The 14333-nt window shown below is 50.2% G+C and overlaps 1 protein-coding gene across 3 annotated transcripts in view; it reads right to left on the bottom strand.

The window, feature by feature from the left end:
* The window catches only part of EPHA10 (EPH receptor A10), a 38819-nt gene that overhangs the window by 22767 nt on the left and 1719 nt on the right, over positions 1-14333 (bottom strand). For 2 of the 3 annotated variants that reach the window (XR_014780363.1, XM_084787833.1), the window contains exons 2-5: positions 13757-13821; positions 11152-11830; positions 2853-3008; positions 2051-2401 (exon numbers count right to left, since the gene is read on the bottom strand). Coding sequence is in view for 2 of the 3 variants with exons in the window: in XM_084787833.1 (XP_084643959.1) it covers positions 2051-2401; positions 2853-3008; positions 11152-11830; positions 13757-13821 (1251 nt within the window). In the remaining variant the exon portion in view is untranslated. The remainder of the gene's footprint in view (positions 1-2050; positions 2402-2852; positions 3009-11151; positions 11831-13756; positions 13822-14333) is intronic. The other variant, XM_084787834.1, reaches the window with a different exon arrangement.

The raw sequence follows: 14333 nt of genomic DNA, 5'->3' as shown, positions 1-14333 counted from the left end.
GTAGCTCTAAGACATTTTTGTGCACTCGTTCCCTTTACTGTCTGTTTTAGCCAATCAAAGATGTTAGCTAAGACAAGAGAAGTTCTAAGAGAGGTTTCTTGCCTTTAAAAAGGTATCTATGGCTGGTGTAGTGACACACATCTTTAGTCCCCGCACTCAAGAGGCAGAGGCAGGGGGATCTCTGTGAGTTTGAGGCTAGCCTGGTCTACAAAGTGAGTTCCAGAAAAACTCTGTTTTGAACAAGCAAAAAAAAAAAAAAAAAAAGGGAATCAGTTGTGGCAGCTGACTTGTAATCACACCTATAATCTAGCACCTGAAGCAGGAGGATTGCTGTGAATTTAGGACTAGGCTGAGTGAGCTAAAGAGTGTGCCCTTGCTTTATTTTTCAAAAGGGGCGTGGTGGCTGGAGAAAATTTTCAGTGTTAAGAGTGCTTACTGCACGCACATTGGGTATCTATGACGCAGTTCCAGTACTTTGTGCTCTAGCAGGCACAAACATGGTACAGAGACACACATGCGGGCAAAACACCCATAAACATATACATATATATGCATATATATAACATATATAAAGAGGGCTTTATAGAAATAGTCATAAGTATAAAAACATTGTGGCAATATATACTTCTTCTTCTTCTTCTTTTTTTTTTTTTTTTTTTTGGCTTTTTGAGACAGAGTTTCTCTGTGTAGCCTTTACTGTCCTGGACTGGCTTTGTAGACCAGGTTGGCCTCAAACTCACAGCTATCCGCCTGCCTCTGCCTTCCGAGTGCTGGGATTAAAGGCATGTGCCACCAAGGCCTGGCTTATACTTTTATTTCTTCTTTAGACAAAGTTTATTCCCAATGTAGACCAAGCTGGCCTCTCACTAACAAGAGATTCATTCTGTCTCTGTCTCTCCTATGCATCACCATTAAGGAGTGAACCCCGCGCCTGGCCTCACTTTTATTCTTTAAGGCAAAGTCTCATTTGGCCCAGACTGAGCTCAGAGTCACTTTGTAGCTGAGAGTGACCTTGAACTCCTGACCCTTCTGCCTCTATGTCCCAAGTGCTGGGGTTACAGAAAACAGTGCCTCTCTCTGTTTTCTTTCTTCCTTCTTTGCTACTGGTGATCAAACCCAGTGCCTCAAGCACGCTAGGCAAATACTACAAGCATTGAGCTACTTTTCCAGGCCTTTGGACTGCTTAAAATGTGTATGCAGTAGCAAGAGTTAAGTCTCAGTAGAGACAATAAAGGACAGAAGTGTCCCAGAAAACCAGGTAGATTGGGAAATCGCTCTCAAAACTCCTAGGAAAGGGATTAAGAGCTAAAAATGATAAAGGAAGTGACAAGATGTGAGGATCAGAAAATGGACGTACAACCTGAGGCTTAGCGATCCCTTTAAGGGATACAGTGGGAGCTCCAGCTGCGGAAGAAGAAAACTTTCCCAGGAATGCAAAAAGAAGTGCGGATCAAAGCGCCTACTGTGCTTCCAGCCAGACTGAGTGGGAATGACTGGCGACATTTTCATTTTCATCAGCAGGGTAAGAAATTATTCAAATCCCCCTGAGTGCGCGCATCTATGCACCCAACGTACTCATCAAAGAATGAAAACCACCCGAGCCTTGCTGGAAACCCAGCTGGCAACGTAGGGTCACAGAAGACAGGGAAGAAGGGTCACACACCAATCTGATAGTTAAGACTCAGAAGCCACAGCACGCGTTTATCCATCTTGCAAAGGGCACTCGAGGGATTACTTGAAAGTGTGCACCGGAGGAGAGACAAATCAGAAGTAAATGTCAAGGATGGGGATTGGAGGTGTGGTATCAAAGGTGGTTTTCAAACCACTGGAGACTCAGAAATGGGTGGCGCGACAACTCTGTCGCCTTGCCTGCATCCCTGCTTCTTCAAAGGGATGGCGAGAAGGAGGAGGAGGGGACACACAGTCCCCACCTGGGTCGGGGGTTGGGGGGAGGGGTGCAGTCACGGGGATTTCTAACCGCCTTAAAATGCATGCGGGGAAACTGCGGCTGTGGGTGAGGGACGGTCTCCGATGTGGCTCGTGGCCTTACCCCCGGGTCCGGTGGACACGGTGACCTGAGCATAGGTAGCCCCCGCAGCGGCCGCCGGGCCAGAGACGCCGTTGAGCGCGGCCACGCGCACGGTGTAGCGCGCGCCCGGCCGCAGGTGCAGCAGCGTGGCGGCGCGTTCCCGCAGCCCGGCCTGGCGCGGAACGAAGGCCACGCGTGGCCCGCAGGGTTGACACGCGCCCGCCGGGCTGTCGCGGCCGCAGCGCAGGCACAGCAGCGAGTAGGTGACGTCGGAGCGGCCGCCTGAGTCCGCGGGCGGTAGCCAGCGCAGCCGCAGCGCCAGCGGGGAGCGGCTCAGGCTGTACTGCAGGTCCCGCGGCGCGGATGGCGGTCCTGCGACAAGGGGCGGCACTGAGTGGGACCCGGCGGGACACAAGAGCGCGAGGCATGGGGTCACGGCTCCCGGAATGGGGAGCAGTGTGGAAGCCGGCAGCCGTGGGACTTGGGGATCAGCGCGAGTACCAAGATGAGGGTTTAGAGACCATGGAGGGGACCGGGATGGGGCATGGTCACAGAGGACATGAGAGGAGAGATATTCCAGCCAGGCTCAGGAAGAGACGAGGGGGGGCGGGGAGGGTACTTGTCAGACGGTCACCTACAGAAAATCTTGCCCACCATATCCATCCATCTGGGTTTTTCCAGTCCCAGGTCCCCAGACCCCCACCAGGCGTCCCTCTTTGCCCTATCAGTCCAATTCGCAGTCACTGAACCCCACCCCACCCCCTCCTCAGTAGCATGTGGGTGGCATCCCCCTACCCACGCCCACTCAGTAGGGTTCACTCACGGGTACAAGAAGCTGAGGGCGGGTCGGTGGGTGAGCGAGCATAGGTGTCCTGGCACACGCAGAATGTAGAGGCATTCTCCAGGGCTAAGCTGTGCTCCGGGCATGGTGAGCAGAGGGGACGTCTTGGGGACACCTTGTAAAACCCTGGGGGACAGGCTGTGGGAAGGGGCTGGTGAGAAATCTCCTCCCTGACCACGCCCCCACCCTGTATTTTTGCTTTTCCTAGATTAGGGTAGAGAAAGTGGCCTGACATCTCTTAGATATCCCAGTCTCACCTGGCCCTTGACAAGTGCTGTGTGTGTAGGGGACCGGGACATAATTCACTCCTGTTTATACCTTTGACTTCATCTCCGTTGTAAAAAAAAAAAAAAGAGTAAAGTGACGCTAGGGGAGGTTAACCTGCCTAATGGCCCACAGTTGGTGGTATTCCCACCCCAGCCTGACCCTTTCAAAGGCCTGGCCCAGCGGCTTTAAGGTCGAAGGTCTTGCTGTGACCAAGAGAAAAGAAGGGAGGGGCCTCCAAGGGCTGGGCCCTGTGATGCAGGAATAGACACACAATTCCACTTAGGCAGATAGGCAAGCAGACAGACAGATGGACGGTCGGACGGATGGACAGACAGACAGACAGACAGACAGACAGACACACACACACACACACACACACACACACATATAACAGAGACTGGACTTGAGTTTGGAAGCAGAGCTGTGCAGGCGGAGGGGTGGAGCTGGCAGAGTGGTCCAAGGACCTCCTAGATCAGTCCTAGTCTGACAGGTACTAGGGTTGCTCTTGCCTGCCCTGGCCCAAGCCAGAGCACAGCTCCTACAGACAGACTGGAACCCAACCAGGTTGCTGGGGGAAGGGGGGGGGGTAAGAGGAGAGAGGGCTGGTAGCTGCACTGAGTTTCGTCACTCATTTATTAGTGGCCTTTGAACGTGTTGGTTGCTCTTTCTGAACCCACCTCAGCAAGTCCTCAGGAGGACAGCCTGAGCTAAAACACGGATAGGATCTGTACGGACTGCTCCTACAGAGATGCTAGTAAACACTGTGTCTCTCTCTAGGCCTGAAGAGGGAGCAGACAAACACACACTTTATTGACTGGCTGATTGATTGAGATAGAATCTCATGCAACACAGGCTAGCCTCCAACTGATAGGGTAGCCGAGGATGACCTTGAGGATTTTTTTTTCTTTGCCTCTCCTGAATGCTGGCATTACAGGCATGGACATACTCTGAGCACTGTTTTATTCTATTTTATTTATTTGTGGTTGCTTTTCTTTTCTTGTTCTTTTTTTTGGGGGGGGGTGGGTGGGTGGGTGGGTGGGTTGGGGAGGTCCATGTCAGAGTTCTGTGTCAAGTGCCTTCCTCTGTCACTGTACAACTTACTCTTTCAGACAGGTTCTCTCGTTGAGTCAGAAGCTCACAGCCACAGCTATTGTAACGGACCAGAAAGCCTCTGAGATTTGCTGTCCCCTTCCTGGGTTGGGGCTACTACAGAAAAGCTCTGCCACGCCCAGTTTTTATGTGGATGCTAGGCATCTCAGCTCAGATCTTCAGGCTAGCAGCACAAGCACTTTACCCACCAGACCATCTCCCATCTCCCTGCCTTAAATGGCCATTAAAAAAAAAAAAGATTTATTTATTATCTGGACAGTGTACTGCCTGCATGTATACCTGCATGCCAGAAGAGGGCACCAGATCTCATTATAGATGGTTGTGAGCCACCATGTGGTTGTTGGGAATTGAACTCAGGATCTTTGAAAGAGCAGCTAGTACTCTTAACCTCTGAGCCACCTCTCCAGCCCCCTGAATAGCCATTTTTAAAAAAGATCTCAGTGTGGATTGGGGCAGTGGCTCCTGGCCCCTGCTTTCTGCAGTGTTTGGTCCTCACCTGATTCCTTGGACCTTCCCAAGAAGAGCTGAGCTGCTGCACTGTTTGAAAGACTTGGGAGAGTTCGCCACCCCCCACCCCATCTTGCCCAGAGTCCCCTGTAACATAGCTAGGGGTGGGCTTGGTAGCCCCTTTCCTTTAGCACAAAGCACAGGACCACTACTCTGTCAGAAATTCAGAGGTCATCTAGTTCAACCGTCACCTGTCTGGCCCTGTAGAGATTTTTCACCAGCTTTGCTCATATACCTCATGATGTCCCTGTTCTTAGGATTTCTTCCCCCTTCTAAGGCTGGCTTTTACACCAGATAAAAAGCTATTCGTAGAAGGAGCCCAAGTTGGGTGTTCTATGTAGAGTCAACTCTGTCATCCACCAGGGCGTCCCGGTAACCAGTGCAGTCTCAGCTAGCAGACAGACCCAGAAAAGACTTGGTAATAGGTCACCAGTCCTGATGTGCTCCCTAAAGGGAAGCTAAATCTCACTGATTCCTATGGCTGGTAGAACAGGGACAAGAACCAAGGTCACTAAAGAAAGAGCGGAGCCCCAGGTGCTGATGGCACATGCCTTTTAATCCCAGCACTCAGGAGGCAGCGGGAGGTGGATCTCTGAGTTCGAGGCCAACCTTATGTACAGAGGGAGTTCCAGGACAGCCAGGGCTACACCAAGAAACCTTGTCTCAAAAAAAAAAATCCCAATAATGATAATGATGATTTACATAATAAAATAATTGTAACTAGAGCGGGGAGATCTTAGCTTTGACCCCTCCTCTGGCTTTGAGAAAGCATCCATTTAGCTGCAAGAGACACTTGGACTGCCTGCAGGTACCAGTGCACACGTAACCACTTCCTGTTCCCTTCCTAACCTTCTCTAGAGGCCCCCACCATGCCTACCCTGAACCCCACAGAGCTTCTGGCTCCTGACTCATGGTGTCTCATACCCTCTTCCTCCTGGCAGCTGGGTTGTGTGTCTCTCAAAGCCCAGTTCCAACAGCACCTCCCTTCCCCTACGCCCCCACTGCCCTGGGAAAAAGCGATGCCATTACAGGTGACTTTTAACTGGTCTCAGTCCGAGGGAAGGGAGCATGACACAACCCAGAGATCTCTAGTCTCTAAGCGTCCACAACGTTATCATCTGCTATGATCCAGGTGTTTTTCCTAGGCTCCAAAAACACACCATAGTGGGCTAGAGAGATGGCTCAGAGGTTAAGAGCACTGGCTGCTCTTCCAAAGGTCCTGAGTTCAATTCCCAGCAACCACATGGTGGCTCACAACCATCTACAATGAGATCTGACGCCCTCTTCTGACATGCAGGCGAAACACTGTATACATAATAAATAAATGAATCTTTAAAACACACACACACACACACACACACACACACACACACACACACACACATACACCATAAAGTAGACAGGAATCTGACTCCCCTCGCCCTGTTACAGACGCCTCCACCTGGTAGAGCAGAGAGAGGTGCTGAGTTGGTAATTCCCCAGACATCCAGCTGTGGAAACCACTGACCCCATCTAACCACGTCTCCTCCTAACCTGCAGTCTGATAGGTGGGGACAAGTCACCCTATATTTAAGAGCGGTTAGCCATCTCCAGTCCTAGACCCTACATTTCACCCCTTCTCAAAGTCAACATTGCGTCTGTCTTCTCCCCCACTGGCCTTTGCAGCCCTCGCTCTCGCTCTCTCTGCTGACTCTTTCCAGTGATGTCAGAAGCAGGTGGAGCTGAAAAGCAGTCCATTTCCATGCCGGCATAAGGGCTCCGACTATAGACTATTTTAAAGCAATCCTAAAACTGACTAAAAGTTGTCCTGCTTTTTATTAGCAACATGCGTCAGCAATTTTAACCCACGTCAGTAATAAAACGCTCCTTCCTCTTCAACAGATCGCTCCCCCACACATATTTGGTATGCCACTGCCACTGGCTCTCTCCCCCAAGTATATAAGCAGACTTTTAGAACCTCTTTCTCTCCCTCCCTCCCTCCCTCCCTCCTCCCTCCCTCCTTCTCTTCTCTCTCTCTGTCTCTCTCTCTCTCTGTCTCTCTCTCTCTCTCTCTCTCTCTCTCTCTCTCTCTCTCTCTCTCTCTCTCTCTTTGTGTGTGTGTGTGTGTATAAGGGGGTCTCATACTTTACGATAGCCTCAAACTCACCACGCAGCTAAGGATGCCTTTGAACTTCTGATCCGCTTGCCTCCACCTCCTGAGTGTTGGATGTAGGCATGTACCACCATGCCTGGCTTGTGTGGTACTGGGATGGAACCCAGGGCTTTGTGGATGCTAAGTGAGCACTCTTCCAACTGAGCCACACCCCTAAGATGGATGCTTTACCAACGGAGCTATCTGGGAATCACCAGACTTGTAGATTCTTGGACTCTGGCTCCACGGTGTCCTTTGTTCTTCAGCTGAATGACCGCACCTTGTTCTCCCCACCGCTAAACTGACATTTTTTTCTTGCCAAGACCGAGCGGACACGACACGTCAACCCTTGGCATGCCTGAGTGCTCAGCATGGTATAGGTTGCTTTTGTTCAGATGTTCATCTCCCGGAAGCACCATGCTATTGCCTTCCCCTCTCTACCTTCCCCCTCGGTCTCTTTATTTTTAGACGAGGTCTGTTACGTAGCTCTGGCTGTCTTGGAACTCACTATGTAGACCAGGCTATCCTGGAACTCACAGAGAGCTGCCTTCCTCTACCTCTCAAATGCTGGCATTAAAATAGTAGTTCTCAACTTAGGAGGTCTCAAACTTCTATCTCCAGAAATATTTACGTTACAATTCATGACAGTAGCAAAATTACAGTTATACGGTAGCAATGAAAATAACTTTATAGTTGGGGGGGGGGTCACCACAACATGAGGAACGGTATTAAAGGGTCATAACATTAGGAAGGTTGAGAACCACTGGATTAAAGGCATGTGACAGACATTTATTTTATTATTTATTTATTTATTTTTGCTGGATATAGGTTGCACTGCTGGCTTTTGCCTGTTGAGCTGCCTTGCCTTTTTGGGGTCTTTTGTTTGTCTTTGAAATTGGGTCTTATGGAACTGAGGTTGGTTTCAAATTTACTATGTAGCCAAGGATGGCTTTGAATTTTACGCTTCCTGCTTCTACCTCCTGGGTGCTGAGATAAGAGGAATTCCACGACGTGGCTCCACCCCCAACCCCCCATCCCATCCGTCTTCATCAGTCAAGGATGGCTGCTACTATTTCAGTTCACAGCTCACGGTCTGTCTCCTGGACTATTGTGTCCACTTTCCTCCCCTCTGTCCTCCAACGCTCCCCTCACCCTGGTCCCGCTTTCTTTGCTATTGCAGCTTTTGAGTGGTCTTTTAAAAATATAAATCTGAGCACGCTGGCTTCCTTCCTGAAGCGTTGGCCTGCAGCATAAAAGCCTTTATTTCCTCCTTCACTTATGGCCCTGCCCCTCTTCCAGATGATGACTTCTCCCACTCCCACGTGCCCCCCCCCCCCGCAGCAACCACACTGGATTACTTATTTAGTACCAACCACTATGTTCCTTTTAGTCACAATGCCTCTGCAGAATGTTCTCAGCCACCAGGAAGGAAAATCTCCCTTTCTTTGGAAAGCTCTCCCCATCCTTAGAACTGGGCTCTCTCTGTGGGTATGACTCACACCCATGGTGTGATGGTTTAGCATGAGCTGCCTGCTGGACACCCAGGAGACAGGCTGCGGTGGACACATCTGTAAAGGGTTGTTTCGATTAGGGTTAGCCTCTGAGAGAATGTCTGTGAGGGGTTGTCTTGACTGAATTAATTGAAGTAGAAAAACTCATCTTTTTGTTTTTGAGAATAGGGTCTGTTTACATAGCCCTGGCTGTCCTGGAACTCACTATGTAGACTGGCCTGGCCTTTGGACTCACAGAGGCCTGCCTGCCTCTGCCTCTCAGGTGCTGGAATTAAAGGCCCATCGGAACTGTGGGTGGAACCATTTCCTGGCAGGAGTCCTGGACTGTATAGGATGGAGAGAGCCAGTGGAGCGCCAGCAGGCACGCACTAAGTCATTGCTCTCTGCTCTTGACGGTGGATGTGATGTGACCAGTTCTTCTAGGACTCTGCCTCTGTGGCTTCCTCGACACAATAGACAGCAGCATAGGCCAAATAAATCCTTTCTCCTTTGAGAGTTTTGTTTGTTTGTTTGTTTGTTTTTTGTCAAGCTACTTTATCATAGCAGCAGAAAGGAAACTAAGGCACATGATCACTCAATGCATTTCCACTGAGCACCTGCCACACCCCATGGCCTGCAATGGACCCTGGCTGGGGCCACTGAGAGTAACGCCTGAGCTCAGAAAGACACCTGTGTACACATCTATTTCAGTAGACCACTGTAGTCCAGGCATAGAGGACTCAGCTCTGGCTGCTTGGGGGAGCTCAGAACGTCTGCTTCTGAGCTTCGTATTAACCACAGTTTCCCAGAGAACAGAAGGTTGTGTTCATCCACTCATAATAAGAACCAGACAAGGCTGGAGGGGTGGCTCAGTGGTTAATGGCACTGTCTGTTCTCCCAGAGGTCCTGAGTTCAATTCCCGGCAACCACATGGTGGCTCACAGCCATCTATAGTGTGATCTAATGCCCTCTTCTGGCAACTAGGTGTCATGCAGATAGGTCTCATACAAATAAGTAAATAAATCTTTAAAAAAACAAAACAAAACTGGACAACACGATGTCCTCAGCTCGTCTGAACAGACGATCAAATAAGTAGGAAAACCAGGGTCCTGGTTAGTTTTAACTGTCAATTTGACACAGCCTAGTGTCACCTGAGTCTCCGTTGAGGGATTTCTCAGATCGTATTGGCCTACGGGATGCCTGTGAGGGATTGTCTTGATGTAGGAGGACCCAGCCTGCTGCGGGAGGCACCATTCCCTGGTCAGATGGTCGTGGGGTGCATAAAAAGCTAGCTAAAGGGCTGGAGAGATGGCTCAGTGGTTAAGAGCATGGCTGCTCTTCCAGAGGTCCTGAGTTCAATTCCCAGCAACCACATGGTGGCTCACAGCCATCTATAATGTGATATAACGTGCACTGTATAGATAATAAATAAATTATTTTTTTAAAAAAAGCTAGCTAAACATTTGAGCCAGCAAGGAGTCTTCTCCCATGGTTTTTGCTTTGAGTTCCTTCCGTGACTTTCCTCAATGATGAGCTGTAAGCTGAAATAAACCCTTTCTTCCCTTGGGTGGTTTTTGGTCAGAATGTTTTTAATCATAGCAACGGGTGGAATGACACCAAGCTTAGACACTTCCTCTGTCCCCTGCCACTCTGCAGCCATGGTCTAGCGCATATCGCTTTCTTCTGGCTTCAGAAATAAATCTTCGCCCCTTTCCATCTAGATGTGAGCTTTTCAAGACCCGGGGCTGTGTCTGGTTCATTTCTATTGCCCCAGACACCCAGAAAAAAAAAAACCAGGATTAGAAAGCACATCCTTTGGTAATGAGAGGCATCAGTGGGTAAGGGCAATGGCTGGCTAGCTTGACCACTTGAGTTCAATAGCAAAATCCATGGTGGAAGGATAGAGCTGACATCCATGGGCTATCCTCTCTCTCTCTCTCTCTCTCTCTCTCTCTCTCTCTCTCTCTCTCTCTCACACACACACACACACACACGCGCACACGCATACGCACACGCACACGCATGCGCTACATTCCTTTGAATTTTCTGACTTAAAGCACACACTTTAGATCCCACCCTACCCTGTGGCTTCACAGTCCCAGGGAACCACCAAACATTTCAGTGACACAGAGGTTCTACTTCAGAGAGCTGAGTGGGATCCTAAGAGCCATCTAGTGCAAGCTGCCACACTCAAGCTCTGAGACGCCCCCTGCCAGCCTCACTTGGATATGGTGATGGGTGAAGTCCATGTAATATCAGCCTGAGGGTTGGGCTGCTGTGGAGGGGTTTTTTTTTTTTTTCTTATGCATGAAGAAGGCATGATGGTGCAGTAGATTCCCAGAGCTGGGCAAACCTGGATTCCAATCCTGGCTGCCCATTTCCTAACTTTGCAAGTAATGGAACCTACCATAGCGCCTAAAGTAGAGTTCTCTGCTTTTTTGGTTTGGTCTGGTCTGATTTGGTTTGGTTTGGTTGAGACTGCATCTCACTGTGTAGCCCAGGCTGACCTTGAATTCGCAATCCTCCTGGCTCAGCATCTGAGGGCTGGGTTGTACAGGCCTATTGCCCCTACCCCTGGTTCCTAAAGTGTCCTACTATGGGATCAGATTCACCTTTCCCAGTTGGTCTTGGCTAGGTCCACTAGACGCTGCACAAAAGCTCCCAGCTCCTCCCATGGCTTCTCCACTTCCGCTCCTGCCTCTTCATCTTAGAGCACACTGTCCTGCCATCCGCATGCCACATGCCCCCATCCCATCCCTCCAGGTGCCCTGGATACCTTCGCAGATGTCACCACGTTCCTGGAATCCTGCACTGCAGCTGCAGCGGCCCACCGGCACCAGCCACTCGCCATCGGCGCCACAGTGCATGCGGGGAGGGCTGCCAGGCTCCCCTTCTGAGTGGGCCACGCACGTTCCAGCCACTTCCACAAGCGTGGAGAAGGCACTCTCTGCTGCGGTGGCGGGGAAAGCTGCCAGACCTCGCACCGTGGCCCGGCACTGCTTGTAGTAGACACGCACAGAGACCAGCGCCACGCATGCACCCACGTCCTGGAAGGCCAGGTGGAAGCCTTGACGGCTCAGGGGGCCGATCTCACGCACCTCGGTGTTCAACTTCATCTTGCGCTCTCCGAGGTCGCCCTGTGTGAAGCTCTCATCAGCTGCGATTGTGTCAATCTTGCGGGGCCGGTTGCCTCCTAGGCGGGGACGCCCACGGCCCAAGTCGGCCTCAGTTTCTAGGTAGTAAGCGTTGAAGGTCTCTTTGCAGGTGCCGGTGGCGCCAGGGATGCTGCTGCAATCACGCAGTGTGAACTGCAGCTCCACAAAGATGCGCTGCCCACGGCCACGGCTGATCCAGCCCGTCTGCAGCCAGTTGTCCTGGTTGGGCTCCAGCACGTTGCACACTTGGTACGTGCGGATGGGACGGTCGTGTTCGTCCACGCCGCTAATCTCCTCCCACTGAGGCAACAGTACAGAAATGGACACCTCAGAGCCTGGAGCTTAAGCAAAGACCCTTTTCTACCTTTTTTTCCCCTCTCCTCCTGACTTCCAGTCCCCTACCACACAAACCCCTAAAATGACAAAACGCAGGGTGAGGAGACACTTGGGAAATGAACAATTCCAATTCATTTTCTTTCTTTCCTTCCAGGTCTGGGGATTGAACCTAGGTCCTCGGGCTTGCTGTGCAAGCACTCTACCACAGACCGTTTCCCTTTGTATTTTGACATCGCATCAACTAAGTTGTCCAAGCTGGCTTTGACCTCACTCTTCGATCAGGCAGGCTGAACTTACATTCCTCCTGACTCAAACTTCTGAGTAGCTAGGCTTACAGGTCTGTGCCAGGAGGCCAGTTCCAATCTTTTTCCTTTTCTTTGTTTTGTTTTGTGTTTTGTTTTTGTTTTTGTTCTGAGACAGGGTCTCACTCTGCAGCCTAAGCTGGCCTTGATCTTACTACATATCCCAGGCTGACCTCAAACTCACAGCCAATTTTCTCCCTCAGCCTCCAGCGTTCTAGGACTACAGACATGAGCTGGCACACTTGGCTTCCTCTTTTCTTTTTAAAACTTGCAGCATGTCTTGGAGTCATATGTTGTCCTTGAGCAGGGGCCACGCTGACTTTCCCTCTATCGTTCTAATATTAACACACGCGCTGAGAAACAATGCCCAACGCTTGTTTTTCTGGATGAGGGAGGCATGGTTGCAGGGGGAGAGTCATTTGACTAGAGGGGCAGAGGGGCAGAGAAAGTTAACGGCGGGGCTAGGAATGGGACCTAGGGTCGCTTAACTCTCTGCCCAGTGACCTTTCCACCTCACCCCACACCCCACACCCACCTTGCCCACTGTCAATAATCAACAGCTACTTGGAAGTCCAATGCGATGGCCAGCATTTGCTCCATCCAGATCACGTTTCTGTTTGTAGGCACACTTCTCTCATTTATTTATTTGACTGACTAACTGAAGACTTGGTATTTTCTAGTAGGGCCACTCTGGCTTGACCCTGGGGTTCTGGGGGGTGGGAGGAGCACGCACTCTGTGCCACATCTTTTAAAAAAATCTTTCATGAGGAAGCTGAGATGCCTCAGTAGGAAAAGGCGCTTGTCAACAAGCCTGACCTGAGTTTGGTCCCTAGGATCCACCTGGTGGATGCAGAGGACAGGCTCCCACGTGCGTACTATGGGACCAACATATATACACATATACACGAACACAATAGGTAAGTAAATAAATAAGTGATTGAAAATGTTAAAAGTCTGTAATCTCAGCACTCAGGAAGGCAGAAGCAGGCCGATTGCTGTGAGTTCCAGACCAGCCTGGTTTACAAAGCGAGTCCAGGACAGCCAAGGTTACACAGAAAAACCCTGACTCAAAAAGAAAAAAGAAAAAGAAAAAGAAAGGAAGAAAAGAAAAAGGGAAATGTTTGTTTTTTTTTTTCAAAATTTCATAATATATAATGTACTTTAACCATATTTCCCCGCCGGGTGTGGTGGTGCAAGCCTTTAATCCCAGCACTTGGTAGGCAGAGGCAGGTGGATTGTTGTGAGGCCAGCCTGGTCTACAAAGCAAGTCCAGGACAGCTAATACTACACAGAGAAACCCTGTCTCGAAAAATGAAAAACAAACAAAAAAATCATATTTTCTCTTTTTTGTGTTTTGTGTGTGTGGTTTTTTTTTCTTCCCAGCAAGTCCCTCTCCTACTCGTGTGTGTGTGTGTGTGTGTGTGTGTGTGTGTGTGTGTGTGTGTGTGTCCCACTGCACTTAAGGTTGTCTGCATGAGTGTGGGTGGGGCGTTTCTGTGGTTTATTTTGATCCTAGGTCAGGATGCTAAAGAGGCCAGTCTCAGTCTACTAGAGGATCCTGGGGATGGAGGGACAGTTTAACACCTACCCCATTACTTGGTAGTGCGGTCCAACCCAGCTCAGCCTGGGAGGCTTTGGAGTCCAGGAGGATAACTAAGGAGAGGTGAGAACACAGATGTCAGAAAGCCACGCTGTCAGATGAGGAGTGTCTGGAGAGGGGAAGCCGCTGGGATTAACGAAGGCACCTGTATTCATTCCCTGAGGCTTGTGACATATGACCGCAAACATAATGGCTTACGGCCTCCCTTCCATCTTCAGTGCCTGATCTCAGCCTCTGGTTCTGTGGCCATGTTGCCTTCTCCTGTGGCTCTGAGTCTTGCTGCCCTCATGTGAGGATTATTGTGGTTGCTCTGGAACCATTTATCCAATCCAGATTCATCTTTTCACATCAAAATACCCAGACACACTGCCCGACTCCCCCCTCCCCTGCGCACCACACGCACACTTACAGCAACATTAACAAGTCCTGGGGACTAGGACCTGGCTTCCTTTTTTTTCTTGAAGCAAGTGCCATTATCAGCCTTCCACCGAGCCCATGGCAAATACTCTAAGGACAGCTTTCACAATAGGGATAGAAGCCAGTGACCCTCTCCCCCCATACACCA

Source organism: Acomys minous (genome assembly GCF_964271855.1).
Source record: "Acomys minous genome assembly, chromosome: 6".
Taxonomy (NCBI): domain Eukaryota; kingdom Metazoa; phylum Chordata; class Mammalia; order Rodentia; family Muridae; genus Acomys; species Acomys minous.
This window is presented reverse-complemented; position numbering and strand designations above follow the sequence as displayed.